Source organism: Sebastes umbrosus, chromosome 7 (assembly GCF_015220745.1).
Source record: "Sebastes umbrosus isolate fSebUmb1 chromosome 7, fSebUmb1.pri, whole genome shotgun sequence".
NCBI classification, from domain to species: domain Eukaryota; kingdom Metazoa; phylum Chordata; class Actinopteri; order Perciformes; family Sebastidae; genus Sebastes; species Sebastes umbrosus.
The window spans coordinates 32,117,711-32,136,331 of record NC_051275.1 but is presented as its reverse complement, the minus strand read 5'-3'; the positions used below and the strand labels follow the sequence as shown (position 1 = coordinate 32,136,331).

The following is an 18,621-nucleotide window of genomic DNA, read 5'->3' as shown; positions in this document are numbered from 1 at the left end:
TTATTATCGGTTCATTCATTCACCCTTTCCTCATGTTGGTAGTCGGTGTTGCCCCGGTGTGTTACAGTGATTGCATAGTGGAGGGATGGGACTCGAAGACATGCACAGCAGTACCATAATAGAGACTTATGTCATTCATGCAACCTCTTCGTCCTGTTGTGTTTGTGTGGAGTTTATCAGCAATCTCACTTCAGCACGTACTCAAAAAAAGTTAAACATAACAAAGACAAGGGTCAGTTTTCCCAGTGTCACCATGGATAAACTCATCTTCCTGTTAGGATCATATACATTTGTACATCATCAGGTTGCTGTAGGCAGGCATACAGAGAGACAGACAGGCTGAGGGCAGATAGACAGCGGTGCTCTGGGGTCCTGGGAGGAGACAAACTATGGCAGCAAATATTCAGTATTCACTCATCAGCACTGGATTATCTCAGAGCTTCATCTAGAAGGTAATCTAGGGAGGTGTTTCCGGCAGTCAAGTGAAAGATGATGTCAAAAATGACCGTATCTGATGTCGCTTGAATCGTCCTGTGGCGGAGGATTATTTTGTAAGAAAACTGGTGCTTTTATAGATATTAACCCTCCTATAAAAAATCCACATAATCAGCCTCTCACTGTTAGACTTTACTCCACAATAGTCACAAAATTTAATCTATTTGATTCTTGTACATAGACACAAATTTCCCTTTTTCTTGACACTCAGCAAGACTTTCAACAACGTATTTTACGTGCGTTATCCTACGAATGTCCAGCAACACGTGACGCACGTGTCAATTTCCGCTCCAGCCTTTTCAAAATAAAACTACTTAGTTAGGTTTAGGATCGACTTGGTTAGGTTTAAGACCCCGACACACCAAGTCGACGGTCGGCCGGTGGACAGTTTGGGACCGTTGGTGAGCGTCCGTCGGCCTAGTTTTTGCGGTGCGTCCTTCACCGCCGGCTCTTGTCTGCCCGTGTTGGAAGTTTTTCCGCATGTTGAATCGGCGGTGGAGCTCGTCGGTGAGAGAAATCATTCTGATTGGCTGTTCAGCTTCAGTGCACGAGAAGAGAAACGGGAAGTGAGGAAAGCAAGAAAACAGGTTTCCCTTTTTGAATGACGAATACGGACTACCGCGACCTGCTGGTGTGGACAATTATTTCATGGCGCAGAACGTACGTGGTAGTTGGCCGTCTGTTGTCGTCTTTGCGTTGTGTTCGAGGACAACTTTTTGGCTAAGACAAACGTGACGTGAGGCAGCTCAACTGGTGGCCCTCGTCGCCGCTAGCAACAAACTACTTAGTTAGATTTAGGAAACGATCGTTGTTTGGCTTAAAATAACTCCAGAAGTGGTGTAACTTAAGTACGGAAGTTACATGACAAATAAATCAACGTTGACTTCTGGTTTCACACGGGACACGAACACCACTCTCCTGGGTGAAACTCCTGTGTTTTTTGACCCACCCCGACCTCCTTCTCTCGCTGTGTTTGTTCAATACATTAAATTTCGCGACTATTTCACAAACTGCTGTGCGACTGGGCTGGAACTGCACACATCCTCATTAATGTGTGGCTATATCAGATTTGATTGTCCTCAGAAACATAGAAATAAATGCTAGATTTAAAAAAAAAAAATTCTGCTTAGAAGCTTAAGGTTGATTGTGTTCACTGTAGTCTTAGCCCTATTCAAATATACAGTATATATAGTATATTATATGTTCCAGGCAGTGTGTGTGAAGATCATCTGTTTTTGTCTGGACGCTTGAGCAGCTTCCAGCAGCCATCTAGACTGACGGATGATGAGCGTGATGAGAGACGGCAGAGGAGGAGCTATTTTAAACTAAATATCAACATATTTACAGTACTCAAGTTCGACATAATGCATGAATTAAGGCTGCGACTAACAATTGTTTTCATGATCGTAATCTGGTGATTATTCTCTTAATTCATCGATTAATCGATTGCTCCGTAAAACATTAGAAAACAATGAACAACCTCCGTCCCAGGAAGCTCAAGGTGACGTCTTCTAATAAAAATTTGAATGAACAGCGAATCAATTATCAGATTTCATTGTTGCTGATGAATTTTCTGTCGATCCACCAATCGATTAATTGACTAATTGTTTCACAAACAAAATAAAACTTTCTTCTACCTAACGCTTAACTGTTCTGGATGTGATGTCGCTCCACAGGATCCCCAACACCACTGACCATCAGACCTCAACCCTCCAACAGGCCGGCGTCCCTAGTGCAAAGAAAAAGTTGCATAAAGTTTCAGTTCATTGCTACCATGGACATCATCATCATCATCATCATCATCATCATCATCATCATCATCATCATCATCATCAACATTAACAATATTCATTCCTGAACAAACACTCCTCCGATCCTCATATTACTGCATACTGCTGTGTGGTTTTGGTTTACAAGATGTCAAACTGTGTTCAATGTTAGTAGCTGAATGACTGAAGTAAAGATTTCACCTTCTATCTATCTAACTCATATTTCTGGTTTAATGTACATTTTTTTGTAATCTTACGACCTACATGCTGTTTTCAGAGAGCGAACGCTGAAATCAACAACAAACGTTTCCAGTGAGAAAAGAAAAACACTGACTATAAACACATGAATGATAAACCAAAAGGTATTTTATTCTTCCTTTTTCCTCGCGGCCGACAGACTGAGGTTGATGTGAACAGAACGGCACACACACACACACACATACAGACACAGACAGGCAGGGTACCATCCAAACCATTCATGTTTAACCACACTGACTTCCACACATCTGGTTGTTTCTGCTGTGTGAAATGGTTCAAATGACCGACGTTGTGACGTTGTCTGTTAGCGAGTTCGCTGTACCCTGCATGCTTTGTCCTGTGTGCATCTACAGCAACAAAGTGTGTGTCAGTTTATTATGCTGTTAGACTCGAGGACTGAATCGTGTCGCTGCACATGTGGAAGATTTGCTCGTTCAAAATTCACCTCTACAACTCTCTGTACTCTTTCTACTCTCGACTGTCCAACATGCATGTAAATGATTGCATTGATCTGGCGTTCACACCTCATTTAGATGCATAAAGTGGGTTGAAATAAAGCATGATTAAATGTATTCTGATGAGCAGAAACCAGACTAGGAGCAGCCAGATGTAATAATACTCAGAGAGGTGGGACCAAGTCATTGTTTTGCAATTAAGTCTCAAGTCTTTGCACTCAAGTCCAAAGTCCTAAACTTTGAGTTTCGTAACCAGGTAGCTGATGTAATGATTTAGGGAGTTTTCTTTAAGAAATTTCAAAGAAGTTATTTGCTAATTATCATTTATTTATCAGCAGACATGGAAATAGCGGAATATAATTATTAAATAATGTTTATATTAAAGTAATTTTCGATAAATTTTGAGGTAAATATTGGGGTAATTTGGCAGTAATTCCAATTCTGATTTTTTTTCCTCAAAGGAGATTGTGTGGTTTACAGAGCAGATATGTGTGATGTACTGCAGCAGTGATTTCAACTGGACTTTAACTGAAGTTTCCAGACAGTAGCAGTGATACTGAAAAAGCATTCATATTTGGAAGGATTTTAAAAAGAGATTTTATCTGACCAGGACGCTGCTACCAGAGCAGCAAAGTAACTTCAGTTTGCCCGACAGCTGCATTTACAAGTTTATTAGACTTTGACGATTCCTATCTTCCCTGTCGTTTATGGCCTCGTGGTGAGTTTACAGGAAACTGATGCGTTGATGCTGAGTCAGCGGGCTGCAAAGACGAGTGATTTCTCTCCAAGCAAAACATGCAATCTCACAACTTACAGACATGTTCAACCCCCTTTTTTCTACATATTTGGTCAGTCTGATATCCTGGCTCTCAACGGTGCGTCAGTTCATTCATTCATTCATTCCCGTCTACACTGATGGGTTGTTGACCTGGACAGTTTGATGACCTTTTACACTCTGGAACATGTTTATAACCTTTGACATTTTAAAGTTATATTCTTCTCTGTGTGTGTGTGTTTTGTGGATCGGACATGTCTGGAAGACTAAGGTGGCGTCTGAGGGGACAAACATATGAAGCACACGGTAAGCACACACTAACAGAAATAACCTGAGAGCTATGGAGACCCTGGGAGCGGAGAGCAGCAGCACACACACACACACACACACACACACACACACACACACGCACAAACACTCGCGCAGAAAAACATTTTGAATTCTGTATCAAAAGAAAAAGGATGCAACAGATTTGTGTGAATAAATCAAAGAGAAAAATCCAACGAGTAGTTTGATGTTATAAGAGAATAAAAGAGTAGATGAGGCCTGCTTTCAGCCCGACGGCCTCATTCATTATGTCAGATTTTGTGCTTCCTGTATGATCAAACATGGAACTCATGGAAAACTGATCCTGATGGTAAGATGTCGAAACGTAAAGCTTGGCCTCTACAGCTTCCCAAAGTATGATTTATTCAGTTTCATGTTTTTTTTTTAATTAATTAAAGGTCTTATTGATAACATTTTTATGTAGACAAATAAAAAAATAAAATAAAACATCCACAGAGCTTTTAAAAAAGGTGCTGAATAAAAGTACGGTTTGTCCTAAAAAAGATTATTATGATTGTGAATTAATCATTTAAAACATTTTGATGGGTCCAAAACATACTTGCCAACCCTCCCGATTTTCCCGAGAGACTCCCATTTTTCATCGACCTCTCCCGGTTTCCTTCCGGTGGTCACAATTCTCCCGCATTTCTCCCGATTTATGGCAAATTTTCACACTTAACCTGTTTCTGGTACTGTACCGCGTGTATAATCACTACTGTTTCGACCTGGACAACAATAGAGCTACACCAAATGTCGAAGAAGAAGAGAGCAGTCTATGCTCGCGACACAGCGCGGTTTGAGCTCTTGTTTGAGCAGCTGGGTTCAGCACACATCACAGCGTGCAGCGCCCAAAGTTGGACTTTGGGCGTGGCACTGAGCAAGCGATTGGAAATAATGGGGGTCAGAGCGCTGTGGTGGCGTTGTCGCGTTGTGTCTGAAAGGACCTTCAGTGAGTGAGAGACGGACAGACCTAAGTACTCAAGCAGGGGCACAAAAAAATGAATAAAAACGGATGAATATTAGTTCATGCTAGAGATTCACACGCCAAGTTCACGCCAGAGGGGCGAATTATTCAGTTTTCTTTCCTGAGAATTAAAGGTTAAAGTCACCAGAATGCAGGAAACAAAGTCTCTGGGAGAACCCCCAGAATCCTCCCTATTGATAAGGTCTCAAAGTTGGAAAGTATGGTCCAAAATGAATGTTTTGTTTATCTCTGTGGAAGATATCTGACGTTCGATTCCCACTTCTAACAAGGCTAGTGAGTCGATAGTATAACAACAATGGTATCAGGTGGTATCTCTGTGTCGTCAGCGATCAAGTTGCCAGTCAGTGTGGAAAAAAAACGGATGACGGCTGAGTGTGACGGTAAGTTCTACGTTAGCATTAGTGTCACTCCACTCGACCATAAAATACGCAGGTTGTGCAGCGAACTGGCAACCACTTGTTGTGAAGTGAATGCAATGGAACGGAGGAGGGAGAGTGCGATATGTAGTGGCTGAATGTTATCAATAGCACCTTTAAAGTAAAATGAAACCACATTTTAATGAATGAGGCCCCTGGGAGCAAGAGTCTAACATCAGATTAGTTTTTCTGATCGCTGATTCAAGAACTGTACATGTTTGTTTTTAATAAATTAGATTTCAGAGCCCAAAGTGGCTGCAGTGACCATACTGTCACAGGTTAAACAGCTTGCGATCCATCTGTCATGCAGAAATCTTCACATATCCTTTATAAATGAAGGGAAGCTGCTCTGTTTGCTCCTCCTGGACAACATTAAAAGCTGATTTCAGGGCTGATCTTTCTTAAGGAAACTTCTACATTTCTGTTCTCCTGATTGCTCTGGAGTTCATCACCCTGGTCGGCCATCTACTCTTCTCTTGTCTTAAATCATCACCTTTCCACCTTCCTAGAATCAGCACAGTACTGCAGTTGTTTGTCAGTGTTGACTCATCCACGGTGAGTTCGGATGAATGTGGTTTCAGTGCCGTTTGGTATCAACGTAAAACCGGTGTCACCTCCACATCTTTTCATCGGACAAAGTGGAGAAAACAGTTAACAAAAAAAAACTCTAAGTTCGTTATGTCTGTAAAACATTTTGGCATAATTTTCATTCTCTTTCCGAGGAGTAATAAGACATAGTGTAGGATGTCTCGACTTACAGACAGACAGATAGATACAGTAGATAGGACAGACAGACAAGAGATACATACAGGTACAGCTCATCTCATAGAAAAAACAAACATGGAACAGAATGAGCTACGTTTTATCGCACTACCAGCAATCAGTAACAGCCGTTGAGTTAACGTGTCCCGTCTCCCTCTCGCGGTAACGCCGCCCGGGGGTTCAGCAGCACGAAACTCTCTGTGCAGTTCTCTGAAACAGCCACCGGGGGGCGGGGGGTTAGGGGTCGGGGGGCGTCAGTGACTCTGTGTGTTCTCACAGAGACACAGAGAAGAAGAGAAAGAGAGAGAGAGAGAAAGATGTCTCCTGCTCCAAATCCGTCACGTCCGTCCTATGAGTGAGCCTGGGTCAGTCCTTCTGTCCTGTGTGTCACTTTCCATCCAAACACAACCGCTTTGTTGACAGTGTTGGAGGCGGAGGGAAGGAGGGGGGCGTTCACTACCAGTCTACGGCCCCACCTCCTATCCGGAGTTCGTACGATTCAATCCCGACCGATTCCGTCGCCCGGCTCACTTTTTCTTACCGGACTTTTCCGAGCGCTTCGAGTCCGACTTCCCTCCCCGATCCGACTTCTCCGACCGTTCGCCCTTCTCCTTCTCCTTCTCCTTCTCTCTCTCTTTCTCCTTTTCTTTATCCGCCCGCTCGATCCGATCGCCCCGGTCCGAGGGCTCGCCGCCTCGCTCTGACCTGTTGTCTGCCTTGCTGCCGTCTTGACGCGTGCCCTCGTCGGTGGATGAGGTAGTTGGTTGGGGCTGACCCCATTTGGCAATATCCTCGTGCTCCGTAATACTGGCGGTGATGTTGTTCACCCACACTTTGAGGTCGTCCTGCGAGGGAGGGAAAGATCACAGACGATGGTCCTTTAATGTTTCTGATAAGGGTGTCACATAGCTTCAGGTGTTTCAGTGATCTGTGATCTTGCAATTTTGAGGTGTAATTAGAAAAACAAGAAGATCTCACCTCATCTTTTGCATGAAACAAAAACTCACTGCCGTCCTTCGTTCTGCAATAAGAGGAGAAGAATTTAACTTACAAACAGTGAAGTGCAAAACATGTTTGGTGGATAACTTCAGAAGATTCAGAAGAGTGAGGCTGCATTCACAACAGATCCAGCAGTGCTGCGATTCACTGCAGGGTTGTGCAGCGGTGTGGGAGAGTCACTTTAATGGCCCATCAACTGCATGATGATTAATGTGTTTTGTTCACTCATGGCTGTTGTTGTACAGCTCTCCATCGCCAGCTTTGTGATTGGCCACCGCAGCGTGATGTCGGGCAAAAGTTGATTCTGATTTAACTTTTTCACCGCAGGCGGCTAAGTTTTTTTTTGGCAACCCCTGTGGCTGCAGCCCAAACACTCAAGATGAATGGGAGGACTGGCGATCTGGTGTGAATGCAGCCTAAGACCTGGCTCATTTAGTATTTGCATTCCTAACCCTAACCCTATTTGCATTTAAAGGGATACTTATATTTCATTTCTGCTCAAACTGCTACACCCTTTAAAAAGTAAAATAAGAAAACGCGAGTATGTAACCAGGCCCTCACTTGAGCGTGAAGACGTTCTTCTTCTTCTTGTAGCCGTTGGTGACGTCGCAGTGGCAGTGGGAGAGGTTGAGCAGCGGCTCGTTGTTGTAGGGCGTGGCGGTGTTCTTGGCGTCCTTGTAGAAACCCATCTCCCCTTTGTTCAGCACGCAGTACAGGTTGACCCATGACCTGCTGTGGTGTGGGAAGGCGGGAGGGGTGAGGGGAGGGAGAGTGGAGGAGGTGGAGGGGAGGAGTACGGGGAAGGTGGTGGTTGGGGGGAGATGGGAGGAGTCAGGAAGAGCTGCAGAGCCGCTCTCGCTAAGCTAACACCTCACTCACCTGACCAGAGCAGACAGGTAGGTAGGCGGGATGGACCGGCGCCAAGAAGGGAGGAGGAAACACACTGCTGAACAAACACAGACGAACGGACGCACACACAGACGGACGGAAGGACGGACGGACGGAGGAGGAGGTGGGGGATGGAGGGATGGAGAGGAAGGCTACGTACAGTCTGTGTGTCTCTGTGTGGGGTTCATATATGACTTACCTTGGAGGAGACGAGAGAAGCAGCCAGGAGCACCGAGGAAGAGAGGAGAAAAGAGGGAGAGTTTGGTTAAATGGCATTTTGGCAACAACACAACTTAAACTCAAAGTCATGCTTCTTTTCCCTCTTTGAGCGTGTTTACATGCACACAGCATTCCCATTAATAAGCTGTCGCCCAATTATAGGTATTATTCAGAGCAAGCTGTCTGTGTGCAGCTTAATATCCCGATTTCAAACACCTCTGAGAACTAACAATGGAAACTTAGACTGGAGAACGGTGCATGTGATGAGGTGTCTACATCGCTGATATCTGCACTAGTTTCACGGATTCAAGTTATTTATTGTCGTATGCACAATAACTACAGAGAAGCATTCGTTGGCAATAGGGTTGTAACTGTATACCGGTATCAAGGTATACCGTCGTATCATACCGTGTACATTTGCGGTATTGGAAAAAACTGACATAAGTGAGTGTGTGAGTTAAGGATAACGAGATACTGCACCTACAGTAGATGTTAATTGTTAATAATCATAGGACATTATTTTAAAAGCTCACAGCTGGTGTTATTTTTCATCCTACGGTGCTGCTAACATGTAAACTAACATGATTTAGTTATCTAACATATTAGAGTTACATGCTTTTTTTATTACGTTTATAATTCTGTTTATAGTAATTCTGTTCTCATTCTTTTAAGGGTCATTGTAACTGATAATACTACTACTAATAATAATAGTGTAATACTGTATACCGTGATATATTCTGAGAGGGTTATTGTACCGTGAAAATCTCATACCTTTACAACCCTAGTGGGCAATGAAAATCTTAGATCTCAGGCTACAAACAATACTCATTAAATACATATAAAAATAAAATTTTGAAAATAAAAATTAGAGTCTAAGATATAAAATAGGGCAGAAGTTAAAATATGGAAATATAGAGATAAAATATAACATATAAAATATAAAATAAAATAATATATATTTGGGTTAGACAGGTGTACAGTAATTACAAGTATATAAAGGTAAAGTCACATCTACTCCCATCTATTATGGTCAAATGTTAAAGTTAAAGATGAAGAAAAAAAAAATAATAACATATAGTTTTTTTGCAAATTCTAATTTTCTATTCATACAGATAGGGCCTCTAAGAACCACATCATTTTAATAAGAATAAAAACTAAAAATGTCATTCTTGACTTCAGTAATAGTAGTTTGACTTCACTATAAAGCTTTTTCTTGAGCTTTCAACCTCATCCTACGACGACAAAAGTTGACGTAGCGTCAACTTTTTGTTTTTTTGTGAACCATTATTTTCCATGTATTCCACAATGACAACCCTTTTAAGCGCTGCGATTTTTTGGCTGTCTCTGACGAAAGTTGACAAACCTCAGTAACATGTTTCAGCTTTTCAGAAAGATTAATAAAGAAACCCTTAATTAGAAATTGAGCAATGAAGCCAAAAGTGATGTGAAACGTAAATGTTAAATTAGAGATTGTTATAGTATGATATGCAATTTGTTTATCAGTTCATCAGGGTATTATAAAGAGTACACACCATTCACATGCACCGTATCCTATTATTAGGAACACCTGTTCATCCTGAATAATACCAGAATATTAATGTGCACATAAACATACTCAGTGCCTCGTCATGTAGCTATGTAACAGAGACAGGTTGAACCTCAATCCTTCCTCTCAGACTAAACTGTATCCTCTCTTTTCTCCGCATTGATTGGAGGAAAAGCTCCGAGGGCCTGACTCCTCCACAGATCCTTCTCCTCCAATCAAAGTTGAATATAAATAAAAAAAAGTGAGCGTACAGTAAGCCAAACGAGGAGCCGTTTGGAGATTCACACTTGTCCAGATTGAAGCCATTCAGGATTATGCTTTACCTTGCCATGTACATAACAGGGCATGTACATACGAGACATTCATCCATTGCCTTTGAGTGGGCACGAGAGTGGGACTCATCCACAGCTGGAAGGGGATGAGCGTTTAGCTGTGCGTGGTCAGCCCAGCCACTAGAGGGCAGTGCAGAGAAAGACTTTGCCGTTGGTGTCTCTCTGGAGGAAGCAGGGCGGTCATCTATGGAGGCCAGGTAGTGACTGTGTGTGTGTGTTGTGTGTGTGCAGGCGAAGCGACTGGGCACAAGGCAGTGTACGCCATCAACAGCTCCATCAACCTCCACTCCCACGCCATTCATCAGCCAGCCAGCCAGTCAGTCTGCTAGCCAGCCAACCATCTCTGTTGAGCTTTATTCTGGTGTTAGATCAGGAGGCGTCGTAAGCGTCATGCATGATGTTTTCACATGCGGGGAGATTTCTGCGGGCTGCTGTTTTTAATTCATGTAACTGTTGTCTTCACGTTCTGATCCTGATGATCAGAGACGACATACATCAAAGATTCAGAAGCTCCAGCCTGATGTGAGCGTTGTGTCTCCTGGTGCCACTATCAATGGGATACTCTAATGTTTAGATTTATGCATGGGTGTTTTTATTTATTACGTGTTGAGGAGGAAACCATACAAGCTTACAAACTAGCAGTGCCACTTAATAAGCAACAGTAGCAGCACATTTTTAAAAATGGTCGTAATGTATGCAAGTCTACAGGGCATGTGTATATACCAGGGCTGTCAATCGTGTTCAAAATGTACCTTAAAGGCAAATTTATCAAGTATTTAATACTTTTATCAACATGGGAGTGGACAAATATGCTGCTTTATGTAAATGTATGCATATATTTATTATTGGAAATCAATTAACAACACAAAACAATGACATATATTGTCCAGAAACCCTCACAGGTACTGCATTTACCATAAAGAAATATGATTATCATAAAGTGGGCATGTCTGTAAAGGGGAGACTCGTGGGTACCCATAGAACCCATTTTCATTCACATATCTTGAGGTCGGAGGTCAAGGGATCCCTTTGAAAATGGCCATGCCAGTTTTTCCTCGCCAAAATTTAGCGTACGTTTGGAGTGTTATTTAACCTCCTTCACGACAAGCTAGTATGACATGGTTGGTACCAATGAATTCATTAGGTTTTCTAGCTTTAAAACTGAGCCCGCTACAAACTAAAAATCACAAGTTGCGTTAATGAAGAAATTAGTGTCGCTTAAACGAATTTGCATTAACGCGTTATTATTGCATTAACTTTGACAGCCCTAATCAAAACAGATCTTACTATGCTTTGGAAGCAAAAAACACTTTCTATTTTTATCTGGTTAGAGATTGAAGACGCAACAAATATTTCCACTGTATAACAATCTTAATAATGTGACTTCTTCATATATTTCTGTTAATTACAGGAAACGGTGAGATGAGCCACACATTTGTCAAAATTCTAATTCTTTGGATTCAGATAAAACTGACAAAATACCCTTTATCTACACTCTGCAGAATGTTTTTCTTTTGTGTTATCTAGTAAACAAAATCTGTAAAAATGATAATGTCATAGCATCCCCTTGAGTCTATGTGTAGATCTTAATGTATGCATGCTTCTAAAGACACACAGTTTGTCTGCTGAGGAGATCCAAAGCTTAGCTGAGCGAGTGTTGCCTCCCACACGGTGGGACCAACCGATGAGGCCTCAGGTGACAGTCATGCATCTGTTCAACGTGTCAGACGCAGTGTCAGCGGAGTGTGTTAGCTTGTTAGCTTAGCATGCTGGAGTCATGCCCCTGTCATCATTTGTTGAATCAATAAATGGAGGGGGCAGTGGTGTCATGAGAAAGAGACAGCGGAGATACGACGTGTGCCGAAGTCAACTTGAGTCAAATAATATTTGAAAATCAACGATTGACCATAGACTGTATATAAAGATGGACGATGCATCTCCACTTCATCCCACTGTACAGAAGTGAAGCCAAAATATCCCGGGTACAGGAGCTGCCATCTTGAGATTTTGACCTCATTTGGAGCCAGAGTCTGCGCTGTAGTTATCGGGAGGTGGAGCCGCGGTATCGAGGTCATCCACCAAAACATATTGCAAGCCGAGCACGGCTGCAGCTCGTCAGCGAGAAAGACTAACAGCTGTCAATCATGATGACTCACACCCTTTTTATAGCATCAAATAACTAATTCAAACCAAACTTATCTGAAAAATGAACACTTGAACAAACATCAGAGTGATCAGAACTACCTAAAATAAAAGAAACCATCTTTGGGAAAAATGTATTTGACGTATACTTTGAGTTTTTTAGTTTGTCCCTTGTCCCATCTGCTAACATGGAGGAGGCGGGATTTATGAGCTATACTGCAGCCAGCCACCAGGGGGCGATCCAGATGTTTTGGCTTCACTTTTGGGGAGCTGTCATTTTGTCCATCTTTATATACAGTCTATGTGATTGACAGTAAAGACCAGGAAGTTTAGAATTTGCGACAATTGAATGTAAAAAGTCATGTTAGTATTATTTTATGTGAAAAATCACTTAATGACAGTATGTGAATTGCTCTTTTGTGGTAAACCTCACCCATCTGGTACTCTGAGAAGGTTAGAAATAACCTTCCAGGAGTACCAAATTAATCAATTGATGAATCCGTAAAGTCTGATACTCATGACACCGGTGTCCATCCTCCTTCTCTACGTCATCTATCATCTGCTAGTCCAGATGTTACGCTCATCATTATGACCCTGAACACCCACCTATTGGTGCTCTTCTTCAGTGTCTCGATGTCCAGCTTGCGGAAAAGGAAGCCCTCGTGGTGTGCGGTGTGTGATGGAATCTGGGGGACTGCCGGGCTGCTCTGGGCCGGAGCGGACCTGGACCGCCGCGTGGTAGCCTCTCCTGCCTCTTTGGGTCGCGGTCGACGCCGTGGTTTGGGTCTGTCCCGAGCTCGAGGCCGCTCGAGACGGGAAGTTTTCTCTGGTACCCCGTTAGGCAGGCGGGGCACCTCACCACGGGCCTGAGGGAGGGGAGGGGTGATGGTTATCACGGATCACTATAAAGGCCTTTACATACCGGGGGCGGGATGAATAAATGACATGAAAATGCAAAAACACTCGCCTGTGAATATTCTATGTCTAGGGCTTTTATTGTGAAGGTAATGTGTTGTTGTTTCATAAATATAAGCGGAACTCAGCCGGTTCCGCACAACGTGATTGGTTGATAACTTTATTTCGTGGTGCGAAAGCTCAGAAAATCAACGCTGTTAAATCAATGTTTAAAACAATATGTCCATCCCAGTTTCTCAAAGTCCAAGGTGATGTCTTTAAATGTCTTGTTTGTCAATCCAAAACCCAAAGATATTCAATTTAATGTGATATAAAACAAGAGAAAAGACGGAAATCTCCATATCTGAGAGGCTTAAAACAGCACTTTCTGATATTTTTGCATGAAAAATTATTTTTAAAGATTAATCCATTATCAAAATAGTTGCCCATTATTTTTCTGTCGATTGACTAATTGATTAGTCGACTAATCGTTGCAGCTCTACTGGCATGCAGTGGTGATAAGTTTGTATTGTTTATTATTTTATCCTGTGTTAAAAACCCATCAAATGAGCAACAACATGCAACACAAACAGACAAACTGTGAGTAGTTGCACACATTGTATTTGGATGAAAAGCATAACACATAATAATAATAATAAATCTCCAGACCTGTGCTGCTTCTCTTTCTTGCAGCTGCTCTACAATTTCTAGCAGGGTGGATCTCTTTTCTCTGCAGAAAAAGAAATGCAAATTAGAGAATCACATTAGAGTTCACATCGTAGACAAAAATATTAATATTGATTTTACCTGCTAAATTATCCAACTGCAATGCCCTACATTCATGACAGACATTTTTTATAGTGCTCAGCAGAAATATACATTAAATCCAACAAAAAAACCCTGTCTCTTTAACAAACATTTTCTGTATAACCTGCTCCTGGTGTCCATATATGTCACTATATGTGCTACATGTAAGGGATAATGTACAGCGAGCCGGTCATTGTTGTGAAATAAACCTTTGTGTTAGAGTCTCTAATCGCCCTGAAGGGGTTTATTTCACAACAATGACCCGCTAGCTGTACATTATCCTGCTTATTACACGGCTACTTACTTAAGAAATCAATAATTTGACACAAAAACGGTCCGCCAGAGTCCAACATCAGAACTGCGCCGATAGCAACAGTCTGTTATACATAGCAACGGTCTGTTATACATAGCAACGGTCTGTTATACATAGCAACGGTCTATTATACATAGCAACAGTCTGTTATACATAGCAACAGTCTGTTATACATAGCAACGGTCTGCTATATAGAAATAACAGACTGTAGAACGCCATGACTGACCAATCAGAATCGAGTATTCAACAAAGCCGTGTAATAAAACACAATAGACAAAACAACCTAAAAGACACGTCAGTAGACTCAAAGTCTCACCCTCCTCCTGAGCGTCTGTCTGAGTGCTCTTTCCCGGTGTCATGCTCACTGGATTCCTGCCTCTCCACCCGGTGCCGGTCCCTCTCTCTCCGCCGGCCCTCGTGGCCCCCGTGACCCCCCTGGCTCCCGTGACCCCCCTGGCTCCCGTGACCCCCTTGGCTCCCGTGGCCCCCCTGGCTCCCGTGGCCCCCCTGGCTCCCGTGGCCCCCCTGACTCCCCTGGCCCGCCTGGCCCTCATGCTCGCTGGACGTTTGCCTCTCCAGCGTCCGTTTCTCCCGTCTCTCGGCCTGTTCCCTCCACACCTCCTGAGGCAGCTCGTCCCTTCGTGCCTGGATCAGCTGCTCGCTGGACAGCTGCCGTTCTATCCTGTGGTCCCTGTGGTGGCTGTGGGTCTGGACCTGAGGCTCAGCTTGACCTAGCGGGTCATTCCTGGACGCCCGTGAGCCTCTGGTGGGCTCGCTGTGCAGACGCTCCCTGCCCGGCTCCTGGAGCACCACCTCGGCCATCACAGCCACCTCCGCTCTCTCCGTCCCTATCTCTCCCATCATCATCTCTCTCTCCCTCCCCCTCTCCTTCTCCCTCGCTCTCTCCAGCCGGCTCGCCACGAGCAGCGGCGTCACCGCATCGTCCAAATGTTTGATTTTGGCTTGCCGTAGATACGGGGATGCTTTCACCTCCAGTGACCTCGCCGCCTGTACTGGCTGGAGGTGACTCATCGCCTTGGTGGCTTGATCTCTCACTGTGCTGGCGCTCTCTCGTGCCTGGTTGGCTGAAACCAACATGGCCGCCGTGGCAACTGAGGCGATGGAGGAAAGTGCGGGCTGGCCTAGTCCTGCAGCCACACCCACTACGCCGCCGTGCCGCGCCTCCAGGGTTTGGCGGTAGCTGGAGCCGTTCATCACTGGGGTGTAGTTAGCGACTGTCGACCCCAGCCGACGAGCCACAGACGAAGGAGAGGGTGTAGGCGTGGCAGGGGACGGCGAGGGAGGAGAGTTGGCTTCGTTCTGCTCGTAGATGGTCTGTCTCATGACGGGGGAGAGCGGGAGGCGGGGGAGGGTGGACCCACCGGGTGAGGCATCTAGGGGGTCCAGGAAGACTTTACGACCCAGCAGAGGGGTCGGGGGAAGTTTACTCTGCTCTGCTTTCAACTTTTCTACCGTGGTGAGACGTCGCAGTGAGCTGAACCGCTCTTCCCAGGTGGCGGCGGCTTTGCGGAAGGCTTCATGACGACGGATCAGCTGCTCCACCTCGTCTACGCTCGCACCCAGCTCGTTGCTGCTGATGAGCGGCTCCTGAGCGGTCAGCCACGCCTCCGCCACCACCGCCTCCTGGGCAAACTGGTGAACCTCCAACACTGAGCGGAGGAGAGACAAAATAATATTCAAAAGCAAATAAAGAAACTTCTGATTTACATTCGTCCCCTTGAACATTATATGTGTATTCATACTTTATATGTGTATCTCTGTGTATTTGAACATCTGTGTATATTTATGACAGATTGTAGGTGTGTGTGTGTGTGTGTGTGTGTGTGTGTGTGTGTGTGTGTGCTCACATTGCTGCAGGACGTCCCAGTGCTTGTCCCACTTCTCAGACAGCTCATATTGCTTAGCAACCACCTTGTCCAGCCGTTCCTTGATCTGAGGATCAAAATCAGCAACATCAGATTCACAGCATCGCAGCAGTCAGAGTCAAAGTTAATGATAAAATAAGAACAATGTTCAGAATATCACCAGGCTCTATTATTGTGCATATGTTCTGTATGTATGGTCCCAGTTTTTAGTTTTAATTCAGTTGTATTTTATAGTTGTTTTTTTTGTGATTCATGTGTAACTTGGTTGCTGCAATTTCCTGTCTGGTCTGTTTGTCTGTCTTCAAATGGAAACACAAAAACACGTCCTTATTAAAGGTTAGTGCTTTTTTCCCCTTCATATTTATGAATGATCAAAGGCATAGATTGAGGATGGAACCTGCCAAAATCAAAAATAAATAAATAAATTACTCAATAAATAAATAAATATGTCATTAAGTGAACCCAGAATAATAAATGTAGGCGTTAATTGATAAAAGAAAAATGTGACAGAAATTGATATTTCTGTTTTAATTTGCTTTTTTATTTATTTATCTTTATATTACTTCCGTTATCTATCTATTTATCTATCTATCTATCTATCTATCTATCTATCTATCTATCTATCTATCTATCTACTATACTACTACTATAAATTTCCCTTTTATTTATTTATTTTTTTAATTTGTTTTAGATTTTAGGTTTATTTTTAATGTATTTATTCATTATTAAATTGTATCTATTTGTTTAATTATGTATGTTTTTATTTATTTATTTATTTGTTGTTATTAACTTTTACATTTATTTATTTTGCATTTATTCTTTATTTATTTTAGATTTATTTTTTAAATATAGTTATTCATTATTAAATTGTATGTACTTGTTTATTTATGTATGTATTTAACTATTTATTTCTGCATGATTTTCCCTTTGCATTTCCCCCCTATTTATTTCTGTATTCTGTATTCTATCTTAATGTTTACATGTTTCAAAATAAATGAAAATGATTTATTTATATATTTTTTGTAGTTTTAGTAATTTATTTTAGTTTTCCCTGCTGTACCGAAAAAGTACCAAATCGTGAATTTTGTGTACCGTTACACCCCTATCCCCCTAATAAACATTCATGAACATGAATCTTAGTTAAATCAATAACACAAAATACAACATAAAGGAGGAGGTTGAGGTGGTTGTGAGAGCTGCGGCAGCACACGGTGATGGCAATTTAATTTACATTATTACTATTCCGCTGCACTGCTCCGGTTTCCCTTTTAGATTATTAACTGAAGTTCACAATAATGATCATATCTCCTGATCTCACCTCTTCAGCTGCAGGGTTTCTAGCAGCCAGCAGAGTTTTGCCCATCTCGATACACTCCAGCGTGCTCCGGCTGCGAGCCTCCACTTCGCTCTTCAGACTCTGGTGATAATTCATCAGCACCTCTACTGAGGACACGTCCCTGCAGGACCCACAGAGCACACAGACACGCTCAGCTCAGCGCTACACCAACACACCAACGCCTGCTTAGTGTCGAACTGGAGTGTTGCTCAGAGAAACCTTTAATCAAATCTTTAGAAGGGATTTTTTATGGAGTTGTTGATCATCACTGTACCTTTAAGGTTAAAAACAACTGCTAAAATTGGGTAAATATTGCTGCTGATGCTGTGAACTGTTTTAAAGAGCCCTGCTCAGACCACAAATTACACTAGAATACAAACATGCCAGTTATTCTATGCTGAAAACAGGTTTTCTTACTCTTACATTGAATACTTAGGTCTTAATTTTCAATGAGAATTTCTTCTCTTTTATCAGAAATATTCTTCTTTAACTTGAAATAAATAAAAAAAAGACTTGCTATTATAGATAACTGGCTATTTACTGGTATACTGGCTACAATTTGTAACCAAATTTTGATGCAGGGTCTGATGCAAACTGAGAGTCAACACCACATAACAACATTTGGTATACATAATACAGTATGTAGTAACTAGAAGTCAACTCCCTCTTATAGGTTTTGCATTATCCTGTTCATATTTTATATGATACCACCTTAATTTAGTGCAGATACCTGGGCTTCTCTCCCGTCCCTATCTGACAGATGATCGATTCCATCCACATGATCTGATCTCGGACCATGCCGAAGAACCTCAGCTTGTCCGTCTCGGTGGTGATCTGGACTCGACACTCCTCGCAGGACGTCAGCAGCTCTTTCCAGCAGAGCATCACTTCGTGCTCGCGGCATGCGATGGCTTCGGCCTTCTCGCCGGCGTACACCGTCCTCAGCTGGGCCGCGCTCTCCTGCAGCTGACGCACCTGGCAGAGTGGGAGAGCAGACTTTAGGAAAGCGCTAAACTT

At 42.9% G+C, this 18,621-nt stretch overlaps 1 protein-coding gene across 4 annotated transcripts in view; it reads right to left on the bottom strand.

Annotated features, from left to right (window-relative positions):
• Positions 1-4,632: 4,632 nt before the first annotated feature.
• LOC119491426 (spectrin beta chain, non-erythrocytic 1-like) overlaps positions 4,633-18,621 on the bottom strand; it is a 95,285-nt gene continuing 81,296 nt past the window's right edge. For 2 of the 4 annotated variants that reach the window (XM_037775461.1, XM_037775464.1), the window contains 9 exons: positions 18,335-18,579; positions 17,587-17,725; positions 16,251-16,335; positions 14,699-16,052; positions 13,932-13,992; positions 12,975-13,234; positions 7,803-7,973; positions 7,221-7,263; positions 4,633-7,087 (listed from right to left, as the gene is read on the bottom strand). In XM_037775461.1, the coding sequence (XP_037631389.1) occupies positions 6,770-7,087; positions 7,221-7,263; positions 7,803-7,973; positions 12,975-13,234; positions 13,932-13,992; positions 14,699-16,052; positions 16,251-16,335; positions 17,587-17,725; positions 18,335-18,579 (2,676 nt within the window). In that variant the 3' untranslated portion in view covers positions 4,633-6,769. The other 2 variants (XM_037775462.1, XM_037775463.1) reach the window with 2 other exon arrangements.